General features: G+C 38.4%; 1 protein-coding gene across 1 annotated transcript; it reads left to right on the plus strand.

Moving 5' to 3' along the window:
- Positions 1 to 10,324: 10,324 nt before the first annotated feature.
- ZWINT (ZW10 interacting kinetochore protein) lies at positions 10,325 to 12,977 on the plus strand. The gene is made up of 7 exons (XM_054572451.1): positions 10,325 to 10,365; positions 11,223 to 11,313; positions 11,464 to 11,587; positions 11,748 to 11,914; positions 12,066 to 12,122; positions 12,542 to 12,684; positions 12,764 to 12,977. The coding sequence occupies exons 1-7, from the start codon at positions 10,325 to 10,327 to the stop codon at positions 12,975 to 12,977; spliced, it is 837 nt and encodes a 278-aa protein (XP_054428426.1).
- The last annotated feature ends 2,171 nt before the right edge of the window (positions 12,978 to 15,148 follow it).

Here is a 15,148-nt window from a genome sequence, read left to right on the forward strand (position 1 = left end):
CATAGAAATAAAAAAGAAAACGGAATAATACAAAAAGAAAAAAAAATGCTCTTTTTGACCAACAGACTGGAAAAGTAGAAGCCCAAGAGAGAACCAGTGGGGAACCCCAAACACTTCTCCACAAATGAGGCCTCTGGTGATGATCCAATTCACTAACAGCAGTGGCTGCAGCAGAGCGTCAGCCATCCCAGTCCCTGCTCCGTAACTTAGTGCAGGTGAGCGGTAATCCCTCAGCAGCTGCAGAAGCAAAGTCCTAGCTCTCCTATCTCCCAGTCCAGAACCAGGGCCTAGAGAGTGGTCCCATCTTCTCACAGCTATCATAGTAGCAAAACCCTGTGACTCCCTGGCCTCTACCCATGTGGCACAAGGGGACTAAGTCCAGTGGCTTCTTGCCTCCCCGCAGGAGACTGTCCAGCAACCCCACAGATAGACCCTAGGACTTGAATGGTGAGTCTTAGTAGGGCCAGAAAACAAAACAGACAGGAATAACATTGCAAGGGCTCAGAAACTAATTTCATGAAAATTAAAGCTCAGAGAAGTAGATTATAATTTGCACGCTAAACTTAAACAGGGCTAAAATAGATTACTTAGGAAAAAGAGCCCCCTAACAAAATAAACAAAATGTCCAGAATACAATAAAAAATTATCCATTATACCATGAAACATGAGAACCACGCTTTAATGATAAAAAACAACAAATGCCAATATGAAGATGAATCTAATACTGGAATTATTTGACAAAAATTTTAAAAGTGATTGCCTTAAAAATGCTTTAGAAATCAATCACAGATTCTCTTAAAACAGATGAAAAAGAGAACAATCTCAGCAAAGGCATAGAGGTTATAGAAAAGAAATAACAGAAAATAATAGAATTAAAAACTAAAATAAATGAAATTTTAAAAAGAGAAAAATACCTTACTGGATATAGTCAATACAGTATTGATGAAAAGGACAGACTCATTGGACTTGAAGACAGATCTAGAGAATATTTAATCTAACAGAGGGGAGAATAACAGAGCCTCAAGTTTCTGTAGGAAAAATTTTAAAATGCCTATCAGAATATAGAATAGCCAAACCATTTTTGTAAAGAAGAAAAGGTTTGAAGACACACACTTCCCAGTTTCTAAAATATACTATAATGGTGCAGTAATCAAAACAATGTGGTACTCTGTAAGAATAAGAACACTGATCAATGAAACCGAGAGTCCAGGAAACACAATACATTTATGGCCAATTGATTTTTGATAAAAGGTGCCAGGACAATTGAGGAAAAACTAGTTTTTTTTTAAGGTGATGTAACAACTGGACGTTAATATGAAGAAAGATGAATTTAGATTCTTACTCCACATTGTGCACAAAAATGAATCATAAATGTAGATGTGAGAATTAAAACTAAAAATCTTTGAGAAGAAAATACAGAAAAAAAATTCCATACCTTCAACTTGGCAAAGCATTCTTAATAGTTTAAAGACATATTAAGAAAATGAAAAACAAGCCACAGGCTGGAGAAATTTCAATTTACACATATATACATACCTGGTTAAAAAAAAATAAAGAATTCAATGTAGTACAGATATAACTCTTACAGTTCAATATTAAGAAAACAAATAACTTTTTGAATGAGCAGGTTATATAGATATTTCACTCAAGAACATATACAAATAGATAGTAAACATATCAAAAGGTGACCATAATTTGTCATTAGGGGAAAATGAACATTAAAACCACAATGAGATACCACATTATTCCCATAAAAATAGTTATAATCAAAACTACTGAGCATACCCTGTGAAGATATGGAGAAACTGAAACTGTCATATATTGCAGATGAGAATGTGAAATGGTAGCACAACTTTAGAAAATATCTTGGAACTTCAATAAAAAGTTAGACATACTTAACATGTGACTCAGGAATTCTATTACTAGGTATCCGCTTATGGGAAATGTAAACATCTGTTCACACACAAAAAAACTTTTAAGGGAATATTCACAACAGCATAATTCATAAAAGTCAGTAACTAGGGACAATCTAATTTCCATCCCTGGTGAATAGATAAACTGTGTGTGGTGTATTTATGCAACGAAATATATTCTTCAATAAAAAGGAACAAATTTCTGATGCATGCTGCTACATGGATGATCCTCAAAACATCGTGCAAAGAAGTAGATGCAAAACAAACAACTATATATTGTATGTTTCTAAAATGTCCAGAAAAATCTAGTTTATTACAATATAGAATATTATAATAGAAAAATCTAGTTATTATAAAGATAAAAAATATAAATCAGTTTTGGTCTGGGCTTGGGGATAGGAAAAGGAATTCATTTGCAAACAAGTAAAATGGATCTCTTAGGGATGATGGAAATGCCTTAAAACTGATTGTACAACTCAATGAATACCATAAAGTCACTGAATTTTACACTTATATATATAACTGATATATAGTTCATATTTCAATAAAGCTGTTTTAAAAAGTAAGTGAACAATGAGAATTCCTTATTCCAGAGTAAAACTGAGAACACACACACGCACGCACGCACACACGCAATATATTCACGGACTGTCAAAAGTAGAAGAATTTTCCTAATCGGGAATTTGAGTCCCTATGAACACTAATTTATTAATTATTTGTATTTGTCACATGGTTAACTTACTACATAAATGTTCCAATCAGACACACAATGTGCCCTATTAAAACACCTACATCAAGGTAATATTTATCAACTTATAAAAGTAAAATTTTCTTTCTTTTTTTAAAGCTTTTATTTTTTAATTTTTTAATTTTTATTTTTTGTTCAAATACATTTGTCTCCAAAAATTTTCATCATATATTTTGTGATGCTATTGAAAAACAACCCTAAAAAGTTATTATTAACAAATATAACTTTAAAAAAATTCAGCAAGCTACATTATGTAAATTATAAGGCCTTGCTTGGAGAATATTTTAAATATAGAAAAAATATCTATTAGTTAATGGTCTAAAGTGATATAATCATAGAAACATTCCTATGTTTAGGAAGGTAGAAAAGAGGTATTTTTGACAATTATATCACAATAATGAACAAAACTTAATATATATTTTAAGCATCCTTTGAAAATATTCTGGCACATGTACTTTATTTACCCAAATCATGATTATTTTAGCCTCTGAATTTAGAAGTACCACAATGGAATTACATTTTCATAATCTGTAAGTGATTGTGACATTGAACAAAAAATAAATGTGATTCTATAGAGAAAAAAAAGGCTGGTGTTAAAATTCTAGGAGGAAAAAAATTCTAAAAGAAAAATAAATGAATTTTAAAATATTACCTTTAAAATATTAGCTAATGTTTATGGTGTATGAGATATATATATATATATATATATGAACACATTGAGATGGATGATAGGTAGATAATAGATAAAATAGGTTGATAGATGTATATGTATACATGAATATATGAGGGGGACCTCAAAATGTAATTTATTTATGAAAAATTGTGTTTATTCTTACATGTTTAAAACTTCAATCTTCTTCAAAGTACTCGTCCTTTGATGCAAGACACCTATCAAGATGCTTTTTCTACTGCTCAAAACAATTTTTGAATTTGTTGATTTTGATGACTTTTAGTGCTTCTGCTGTTTTTGTTTCACCTCTTTCATATGGGCAAAACATTTCCTTTTGAGGACTTTTTATCTGGGGAAACAACCACCAAAAATATGTAGCTTGGAATGAGATTGAGTGAATAGGGAGGGCAGGGCATGGGGGTCACACCGTTTTTGGTCAAAAACTGCTGAACACTCAGCACAGTGTGGGCAGGTGCGCTTGTAAATACCCATCATGAAATGTGCAAATGCATTCAGTGTTCCAAAAAATTCACTGAAGCTGAACCCAGCCTCTCACAACAATGCCAGCTGGTACACTGATTACAGATGGGTACCTAGGGCACCCACCTAGCGAGGGAAGTGTGTACTACAAGGTGTCTGCCCTCCAGAAAATAATTGTTTGGCTGTTTTTTTTTTTTTGGTCCCCCCTCATATATACCTGTATATAGATAATTATTTTTGGTTTGTTTTCAATACCGTAGCCAACTCATATACGGTTAAATTTATTTTTTATTAAAGCATAGTTAATATATATTATATTAGTTTCAGGTTTACAACATACTAGTAATTTGACATTAATATACCTAATAAAGTGAGGTACAAATTTCTAGTTATAAAATAAATGCCATGGAAATTAATGTACAGAATAAGGAATATAGTCAGTAACACCATAATAAACTTGTGTGATGACAGGCAGTTACTAGACTTAGCATAGTGATCACTTCCTTAGGTACATATGATCTTTTATTCATTGGATTTCCCAAGACTCATTTACATGACCTTGCCACTAGGCAGAAAAGATCTGGATGTACAACCTAAATCCTAAAACAATGCTGGCAGAGCTGGACTTACAAAAACCAATTTCTATGCAATTGGAAATCCATTCCCAATGCATAATAAGTTGTTTTTAATGTTTTATAAAGTACTGGAGGCATTTTTTTTTCTGTAGACAACTGTGAAAATGTCTTATCTCATTACTTATATTTACTTACTGCTCTATAAATCTCAGATGAACCTGCCCCCCTAATCACTTCATGCATCCCAGTAAAACAGTTGATGTTCCATTTGAGTGCTAATATAAGTACTATTTTCAGAATCATTTCACATGCATTACACAATAAAAGCTTCAAAATGAGTGAGGGAATTATCTAGTTCCAGAAACACATGCTTTTTTTTTTTTAATTTTCAACTTGTTCAATGACTGAAGAGATGTTTCCGTCTTAATAATGAAAATATAATCCCCATATCAATTACATGCTTAAGGGAATTTGCTTTATTTCCTAGTTGGTTGTGCTGTTATTTTCTGCAACAGAGGAAGATAGATGATTGAGCAACACAAAATTTCTATATACAATTTATGGAGGGCAGTAGAGTTTGTCGAGCAGCAAATCAACAATCTTTAAATTTATAAACATATAATTTATACATTTCCAAATTCTTTACTAAAAATGTGACATTTTTTAAACTAAGAAATTCTTTTACCAGGTTAGTTATTTTGAAATTAATGTAAATGTACACATTTGGTACATAAAGTACAGAATATACATCTTTAATAAACCTAAAAATTTATTTGAATTATCACTGTTAACTGAACTGTCCTTGGAAATATTCTAAAATTTGTGTTGTCCAATATAGTAGCCAATAGCAGTACATTTCTACTAAGCATTACAATGTAGTTAATGTGACTTAGAAATCTAATATTTATTTAACTATAATTTAAATTTAAATAGTCACATGTGGTTTTGGCTACAGTATTGGACAACAAAGAGAGGAAACTTTGAATCATACCTTCTATATTGACCTATAACAGTTTTCAGTAGAATTCTAGGTCAGATCTCTGAGAAACTGAGACAAGGTAAGGGTTAAACAAAGTTAGCAAACTTATACAGTGTGATGTTTAAAGTCACATTATTCCACTTCCACCTGTAGCACGTCATTTTGATTGCTATTGTTTGAATCTTTAATTATTTGGTCTTCAATTTACCCTTACAATGTTTATATTTAGATGTAAAGTGAGGTCATTTAATATATTTAAAAATAATTTTATTCAAAAGGCAATAATTTCTATGGGAATTTTTGATAAATATATTAACAGGACCTAAACCCTCAAACATGAAGAGATTGATAAAGTCAATCCTTGCTACTCCAATTAAATGTATCTTTCAGGAGGTATTACTTATTTTCTCCATTGTATCATATATGTAGAATATTGAGAAAGTATTAAAAACAGGTTCAATAAGCAATGAAGGATTCTTACTAGTCAAACAAGGAGATCATTAATTGAAAGCACAGGGAAAGCACTTCTCTTCAGATTAGAAGATATATACAAATTGTAATAGACCTTATTAAAACTTCATTGAAAAACTACTGATTTGAGTATCAGTGCATTCTAGTGTTTTCTGCCAACATCCTCAAAGAACTTTGTGTTACATATGTTCATTTATTTCCTTTGTTTCTATATAATCTGCTTTATATTTTCTCTACATTATCTGTTTTCTATGTTCTAAAAACTTTATCAAACATCTCTCAAAATGAATACTAATAATCACCATGGTGCTGAATCCAGTTATTTCCACCTCCTCTTACTTGACATCTCAATAAGATCTGGCAGTGACATCTCAGTACGATCTGGCATGATCTCGCATCCCTTTTTTGGAAATCTGCTTGCCCTTTGTCTACAGAATATCACACTTGATCGCTTTTTCTTTTATCACTGTAGACTTCTCTTATTAAAAGCCCATCCATTCTCCACAAATCCATATGATGTTGGAGTTACTCAATTATATTTGTTCCATCAATCTTTTCATTTTCACTTTATATCTTCAACCTTGGTAATGGCATCCATCTCCATGGTTTCAACTATTTGTTTATATCTTTCAAATACACATCCAGTTCTGACCTTCTTCCAAGCTCTAAAGCCAATTGTCCATGTGTCCTTTTAAAAATGTTTATTTGGATAGCTGAAACATCTCTAACTAGTAAATCAACAGAAACAAGTTGTTCCCTACCATTCCCAAAAAGGATCTCTCCCAGGAATCACTATTTGAATAAACTGAAGCACAGTTCACCCAGTTTCACAGTCAGAAACCCAAATATCATAATTGGTATGTAATTTACCAATTCTAACATATCCAAATCCACTCAATCATATGGATTATCTAAATACATTGAGTTATTTCTAGCTTCACTGCCACTTCACCAAATAAAAATAACATAATCCAAAAATGTTCCAATCTCTCAATAAGACTATTAGAATGATATCATTTCCATCTTCTTTCATCCAGGTTTTATTTTACTACGCTGAAATCTGACTTGCCATTTAATTTGAGAACATTCACTAACTTTCTATTATCCTTATGATAAAGCCAGCATCATTAAAATAGTCTAAGACCTTGCATAAACTGTCTCTTATTATATTACTATAATATATAAATTAGAATATAAACCTGTTATAATGCATATAACAAATTATTGATTTCTTACTATTATGTTATGAGCAAAATTATAACCAAATCCTGCCCTCAATAAGCTTGCTGATTAGAAAGAGATATATCAACCAAATAATTCTACAATCAAATGTAAAAACGCATCTATGACCAGCATTAAGAAGTCCATAGATCTTTGTGAACCTATGATAAAGGGATTTGATCTAGGCATAGAGGTGAAGGAATCTTTGATCAAAGTCTAAAATGAGCAGAAATCTAAAGAAAGATTAAGAAATTACTAGATTTAAAAAAAAAGAAAAACACTGCTCCATTAGACAATATCATCATGTTCAAAGCATAGAAAAAGATTATTTTGATTCTTTACAGACAGAAAACATATATTGTATGGTTATATATATTTACACATCCATTTATGACCTACATATTTGTTGGTGTGCACTGAGAAAGTGAATATTCTTCTATTAGGTGCACTGTAACAAATATTGTGACTGGCTTAGTGAAATCTCAACTGTAACTATGGATTTATTTATTTCCCCTAGCAATTCAGCCACTTTTTGATTCATATATTTTAATGGTCTCTTATTAGGTGTACATAAAAATTTATAATTAATTTCATGTGATGAATTGACCTATCATTATGAAACCATTTTATTTCTTGTAATTTTTTTCCTCTGACTATAGGCATACATTTTATTGTGCTTCACTTTATCATATTTTGCAGATACTGCATTTTCATCAACATCAAGGCTACATCCTCTATGAGCAAAAAGATAACTTGCTGAAGGCTCAGATGATGGTTAGCATTTTTTAACAATACTTTTTAAATTAAAATATGTACATTTTTTAGACATAATGTGATGGTACACTTTATAAGAGACCACAGCGCAGTATAAGCACAATTTTTATATGCACTGGGAAAACAGAAAATTCACATGACTCCCTTCATTGCATTATTCACTTTAAGGTGGTGGTCTGGAACTGAACTCAAAATATCTTTAATGTATGCCTGTATGTACATGTATTCTAAAATAGCCATTCTTTTAATTAGCATTAACATGGTATATTTTTCCATCCGTTTACCTTTTCTTTATATTTAGTGCATTTCTTGGTTTTTGTATCCAATCTGATAACTTCTACCCTTTTGTGTACCTAAAGCATTTTCATTTAATGTAGTTATTCACAGAGTTAGGCTTAAAGTCTTTCATTTTGCTATTTGTTTTGTATTCCTGTCTCTTCTTTCCCTTCTTTTGAATTAGGTATTATTTAGATTCTCTTTTATCTCCTTTATTGGTTTATTAGCTCTTTGTTATTTTACAAGTTGCTTGTATTAGTTTTCTAATGTTGCATAACAAATGACCACAATTTAGCATCTTAAACAATAGACATTTATTATCTCAGTTTCCATGAGAAAGGATTTTGCATTCTTCTCGTAAGATGGCAATCAATATTAACTGGGTAGTATTCTTTTCTGGATCCTCAATTAGGGAAAAATCTACTTGAAAGATTGTTCAGATTGTTTGAAAATTCACCTCCCTCTGGCAGCTTGACTGAGGGTTCCATCTTCTTGCTAGTTGTCAGCTGTTTGCATCTTTAAGGCCAGCAGGACAATCTCTCTCTTCAATTTGCTATGGCGTATTCTACAATGAAATGGTGTTGTAAGTATGACATGTCATCAACTTTGCCTAATATGTAGCCTGCCTAATCAAGAGAATGATATCTCATTACTCTTACTATATCCTCTCATTTAGAAACAAGTGACATCCCATGACAGGTTCGACCTACAATCAAAAAGAAAAAGATTACAGAAGAGAGTGAGTCACTTGGTGGTCACCATAGCATGCACTGACACTACTGCTTGAGATTATAGTATACAGCTTCAACTTCTTTCACCTATATACAATTTGACATAAAGATACATAATTTACTTTTATTTGTTCTCTCCCCCACTTTGTACTACATTTTACTTTTGCACATTTTAAGTCCCACATCACGTTATTGCTATTTTTGCTGATACAATTCATTTATTATTGTTCTAAAAAATTAAGTATTAAGAAAAGCATACATATTTACTCAAAGTTGTCATTTCTGGTACTTTTCATTTCTTTGTACACATTCAGATTTCAGTGAAATGCCACTTTCCTTGATAGATTATTTCACATTTCTTTAGTGCAGATCTGCTCATGATAAATTGTTTCAAGTTTTTATATATAGATGTCTTTAGTTAACATTCATTTTTAGAAGCGATGTTTCCTGTATATGAAAAAATCAAGTGTGCCTTAAAAAAAAATTCTAATAGTACCTTAAATAATGTTTTTCCACTGTCCTGCTCCTTATTAACTGTTTGATCCTCTTGCGTCTTGTTTTTAAGATTCGTTAAGTGGCTCTAGAGCAGTGACCAGCTTAGAGCTAATTAGTCCCTATTACTAAGGCACGACCTGTCTTTGTACTCTACCCAGTGTCCCATGAATTGTTTTCCGGCCTAAATGGTGGATAGAGTCACTATTTCCCACCCTAAATAGCTCTAGGAATACTTAAAACCCTTTCTCGGTAGTGTTCTGAGACAGAAGATGCCCAGTTCTCAGCTGATCACTTGAGAAAACTCCGTAGAATTGAGTTCTCTATCCAAGCAACTCTCTCGTTTTCCCTAAACGCTGCTGAGAACACTACCTGCCTTGGTCTCTCCAGAATATCAGCTTAATCTTGTCAATGCAGGTGATCCGCTGGGCTCTGCTTGGGTTCTCTCTCCCTGCACTGCATCTTGGAAATTTTTTAAAGGCGGTAAGGTTTTTGAGCTGATATTTGCTCCCCGCGTCTCCAGGATCACTGTTCTCCGTCACTGATGCCAAGGGTCTTCGCAGACCCGGCGTTCTCTTTCTACCTAAGAGGTTTGTGGTGTTTTTTTCTTTTTTTTTATAAAATTATTACTGAGAGTTTCCCCTAAAACCCAAACTCACTGCAATGTTTTTCCTTCCCAAACAATGTAAGGAGAAACCGGTCCAACGCCACCAAATGAATTAACGCTACACCTCCGTCTCCAGCACTGCCTATACGCTAGCGCGCAAGCGCAGAATGTTGCGTGCCCGCCAGACAATCTATAACTGCGCCTGCGCCAAACTGTACGGCTTGCCAATGCGCAAATCCGCGCCTGCCAATGAGAGCCCACGATGGTCCTTGATTCCCGCCCATTAACCGGGTAACCAATCGCCTGCTCCGGCGCGCAGTCTGCGGAGTATCCAAACAGGAAAAGTGTATCAGAGGAGAATAGAGCTAAATCGCGGCGCGGGGAAGGATGCAGGCGGTGGAGACTGAGGCAGAGGCTTCAGCCTTACAGTAAGTGTCTGCCTCCAGGTGCCAGCCGGGGGCGGGCCAGGGTGGATCTTGTGGGTCCCCGAGTACAACTGAAGGGTTCCGTGGACCCTTTACAGTTGTTCAGGTTCGACTCCGGGGTGAAGTGATCCTGACCCCAGATCCCAGTCTTAGGTTCTTGGTTATGCCTTGCCTCTCTCGAGAGGTAAGGCCTACGAGGGACGACCGGTAGCTCCCCGCGAATGCACACTTCCTGGGGGTGTGTCCTGAAAGTGAGCGGTTTCATCCCTGTCAATGCTTCCATCTCTTCGTAGATAGATTGCACCATCCTAAGACTCTACATCTTCAGGAGAAATTCCTGAAAGGGCCATTTCATTTCTGTCTCACCGTCTCACACACTCTCCCATTGGGTTATTTGATGTCTGTCCCTGCTTCCTGATGGGCCGCTACAGTCCCTATCAAGGAAGAACTCAGAGAACCTATATCTAGGCATCTAGACCTCTGCCCTAAGCCCCTACCCAAGGTTAGTATTCTTTGCTTCGAGTGCACCTACTGCCCATCAGCTTTGCCCTTATTTTTTTTTTTTCTTTCCCTGTACATTTCCCTTGACTCAAATAGTTTATCTTCAGTGAGACATTTCCCGCCCCACACTCCTTACTCCCTTTGCCCTGCTTATTTTTCTTCATGGTGCTTATTACCCCCAATTGCCCTCCACACGCACACCATTCTTGGTCCTAGATGGCCCTTTCGGCCTGTGTGTAAATACTGGTCAGGGCGAGACTCTCAATGATAAACATCTATGTATGTGCATGTGTACGAAAGTTCTCCAGAACTAGCACCCCAGGAGTCTTCAGCTTCCCCCGTTTCCTTAACCCCTTCAGGGTCCTGGCCAAGCTGGCAAACATCCTGGAGCCCACAGGCCTGCAGGAGGAGGCAGGGCTGCCCGGACAGATCCTGGCCGAGTTCGTGATGGTATGTTCAAGATGGTAGCCAGCTTTTCATAAGCCGGGAAGTGCTCCTGGGTTCTTCTGTTGAGGTACTGGGCAGACTGGAAGGCAGCCTTATTGGCTTGTAGTACAAGGAGGTTAGGATGTTCCCTGCCTCTTCCCTCCCTCCAAACAGGATTCTCGAAAGAAAGACAAACTGCTCTGCAGCCAGCTTCAGGTAGTAGACTTCCTGCAGAACTTTTTGGCTCAGGAGGACACTGTCCAGGGCCTGGACCCCTTGGCTTCTGAAGACACGAGTCGTGAGTAGTCAGGGGGTTGGGATAGGGGCTGCTCTGAGTAGGGAAGGAAGGGACATATCAGTCAAGTCAGCTGTATAGCTGATGGAAAGACTGGGGCCCGAGTGTGTCAGGCTAGCAGGCCAGGCTTTACTTGAGTCCTCATTCTGGTGGCTTATCTCAGGACAGAAAGCAATTGCAGCCAAGGAGCAATGGAAAGAGCTGAAGGCTACCTACCAAGGACATGTGGAGGCCATCATGGGAGCCCTGACCCAGGCCCTACCCAAGATGGAGGAGGCTCAAAGGAAGCAAGCAGAGCTGCAGGAGGCCCTTGACCAGCTCCAGGCCAAGGTGCACCAGGGTGAGGGAAGGGAAGGACATTCAGAGAGGAGGAGGGAAAGGGTAAACATGCTAGATTGGATCCACTGTCCACATCCCAAAATGCAACCAGAAAAACACTTCCCCTCTCCTTGTCCCGCCCCCTGCTTTTACTTATCTGCAGAAGCAAGTGGCCATGGAGAAACTCAAAACAGCGCAGAAGCAGTGGCAGCTGCAACAGGTGGGTCCATGCCCCTAGGCAAATATCCATTTTTCCCACTATGCTACTGCATGGACTAGTCCTCTGCCTGAAAAACCTTAATCTCCTTTCTTTCTGTGTACGTAGTAGTATTATAGTACGTATGGATGGCAACATGGACTTGAATCTTAGCATCGCTACTTACCAACTCTATGACCTTGGGCAGTCACCTGATTTCCTGTGCCTCTGTTTCCTCTGTGAACTGGAGGCAATATTAGCACCTACCCTAACAATTTGATAAGATGATTAAGCAATTAATACAGCAAGTACTTAAAAATGTATCAGGTGCATAGCAAACTAAGTGTTATCATCATTGTGCTGTCTTGGCTGAAGGGGTTTGGGGAATGGCTGGAAGAACCTCAGCCTCTGGTGAGGCATGTCTGCATTCTCACTCTTGGTAGGAGAAGCGTCTACAGCATTTGGCAGAAGTTTCTGCAGAGGTGAGGGCGCGTAAGACAGGAATTCAGCAGGAGCTTGAGCGACTGTATCAGGAACTTGGAACCCTGAAGCAGCAAGCAGAGCAGGAGCGGGACAAGCTGAAGAGGTGAGACTGGGATCGTGGGCTGCAGGCCCAAGGTGGTCCAGCTGAGGTTCCCTCCTTCACACTCACTTCTTTTTTCCAGGCACCAGACCTTCCTGCAACTGCTATACACCTTGCAGGGTAAGCTGCAATTCCCAGAGGCAGAGGCAGAGCTCCCACAACATTCAGATCTTCCTGAGGATAAGCCCCAGCAGCTGACCCAGCCCCAGGAGCAGAACCATGGAGATACCTTGGGAAGAGACGCGGGTGCATCCTCCAAGGTGAATGAGAAATGGGACAGATGGGCAGGAAGGTAGAGACTCTGGGAGATGGGCCTTACCTACGGCTCATACCATGTTTCCCCAAGGCCGGTGGTCTCCAGCCTGCTGGATTTGGAAGCTTGCCATGGCCTCCTGGGGGACAGCAACATAGGGAAAGGATCCAACCCAGGGCCTTTTGTTTCTGGACTGCTGAAGTGGAAGGAGGGATGGCCTCTGGTCTGCCTGTCTATATGAGCTCTGCTGTTCTGGGTGTTGTGGGAAGTGGGGAGGAGCAAGCAGTTTATTTGATAGTTGAAGCTTAGCACCTCATCCCCATGCCCGGCCTACCCTTGCCTAACCCCTCTCTTCCTCTTCCCCAGCCCCTTGCCGCACCCTCATCACAGGTGGACTGGGAGCTTCTGAGTACAGCCTGATTTCTGACCACCACCCAGCTGGGGGCAGGCCCTGGATTCTGTTGATTAAAAGCCCTGGAGCTCTCTCAGTTGCCTGTTTGTCTGTTTACCTTCATATGATGATGGGAAGTGCCACATTCAAAGGCGAATAACATAACGGGTGCTGGGACTGGTGTGAATTTAGAGTGTGCAGATGAGTAGGGGGCCCTGGCCTGGGGCCTCAGGAGTTCCTTGCCAAATCAGTACGATGCAAACACGCTGGGCTTAATTTGGGGAAGAGGAGAATGCTTTATGCAGGTGGTTAGATATGGGAAGATCATTTTATCACTGATCTGAATGTTTATTGAAGCCCTGCTATGTGCCAGCCCTCTTGCTGTGAACTGGAGCTACTAGTCCTTGGCCCTGGTGAACATAAGGAGCATGTGCAAGTAAACAGATTGATAAAATGACTTCAGATTGTGGTAAAAGAGGGTAGCAAACTAAAACAATAAGATGATAAAGAGCAGTCCTGAGAGATTATAGAGAATGTATGTCTGTACCAGCCTGTGTCTTTGTGAGTTAGCATTTCCATTTGTGTGTGCATGTTCCTGTATCTATTTTTGTTGTTTTTCAATTACAGTTTACATTCAATATTATTCTCTATTAGTTTCAGATGTGCAACATAGTGGTTAGACAATCATGTCCTTTACAGAGTGGGCCCCTAGTATTTGAAGTATCCAGCTGGCGCCATACATAGTTACTACAATAGTATTTCCTTTGCTGCTTTCGGTCTCCATCTCTCTCTGTAGCTGCTGCGAGGTGTGTGGACCTTGCGGGGCACTGCTGTGTGTGAGAGGGATTATATCCTTGACTGGGTGTGTGGGAACTGCTATCAAAGAGAAAGCTCATAGAATACTCATTCTCCATAGGTGAGAGAAAGACTTATCCCTTTGAGAAAGAGACATGGGGTCCCTTTGTTTTTGGTGAGAGAAAGTTTCAAGAAATGTTGGTCCCTCTTCTGTCTCAGATTGTGATGGCTTTTCTGAGGTGGTGACTGAGATCCCTGTGCATGCTGATGGTTTGCTCTGCTTTTTTGAAGTGTCCCTTGTTTTTCCTCACAACATTCTTTTAGTGGTGCTAGCCCCATTTTTTATGGATGAAACAGAACAGATATCAGGGGCCTTGGATGGCCTGCATCATGACTGACCAAGGGGGCCAGTGAGGATTGAGGATGCTCTTTTAAGGAGCACACAAACAGTCAGAGAGCCTTCCTCCTTCTACCCACATGATCCCTGCTGCAGCTCTTTCTCGCACCTATAATACTCAGTCCCATCCTTCCCTCTTTTCCTACTGAGTACTTGGTGGCTGACAGAAAGTCAGCAGGGAAGGGAAGACCCCCACGGAGCTCACCAGGCAGGGGTGAAGGATTATATCCCGACATACTCTAAGCCAGGGGGCCTAGAGGTCTGCAAAACTGCTGTTATCCGGAATTCTCTCAAGGTGTGCGGAATGAGTCAGTTCACAGTGAAGCCAAAGAGGCGTGGAGGCTTAAATATCTGTTTTGTTCAAATCCCCTGAATTGTCTATGTGGCTGGAGCCGTCCATTGGGCAGAAGTGTCTTGACTGAAAAGCTCAAGAGTTAGGATTTATTTTCAGACAGAAGCCAGAGTTCAGCTTACAGCTATTCTCAGTCCCCTCTAGGTTCCTCTAAAGGCTATCCTTTCCCTTGTTCTGTGACTCTTGCACAGATAGACATGTGCCAGAAGGGAACATATCCTTGGGAAATTATCATCTCTTACAGAAAGTCATGGAGACTTGGGAGGCTGCAGTGGCTGC

Source organism: Pteronotus mesoamericanus, unplaced genomic scaffold (assembly GCF_021234165.1).
Source record: "Pteronotus mesoamericanus isolate MK-2021 breed Mesoamerican mustached bat unplaced genomic scaffold, CSHL_Meso_final contig_24, whole genome shotgun sequence".
NCBI lineage: Eukaryota > Metazoa > Chordata > Mammalia > Chiroptera > Mormoopidae > Pteronotus > Pteronotus mesoamericanus.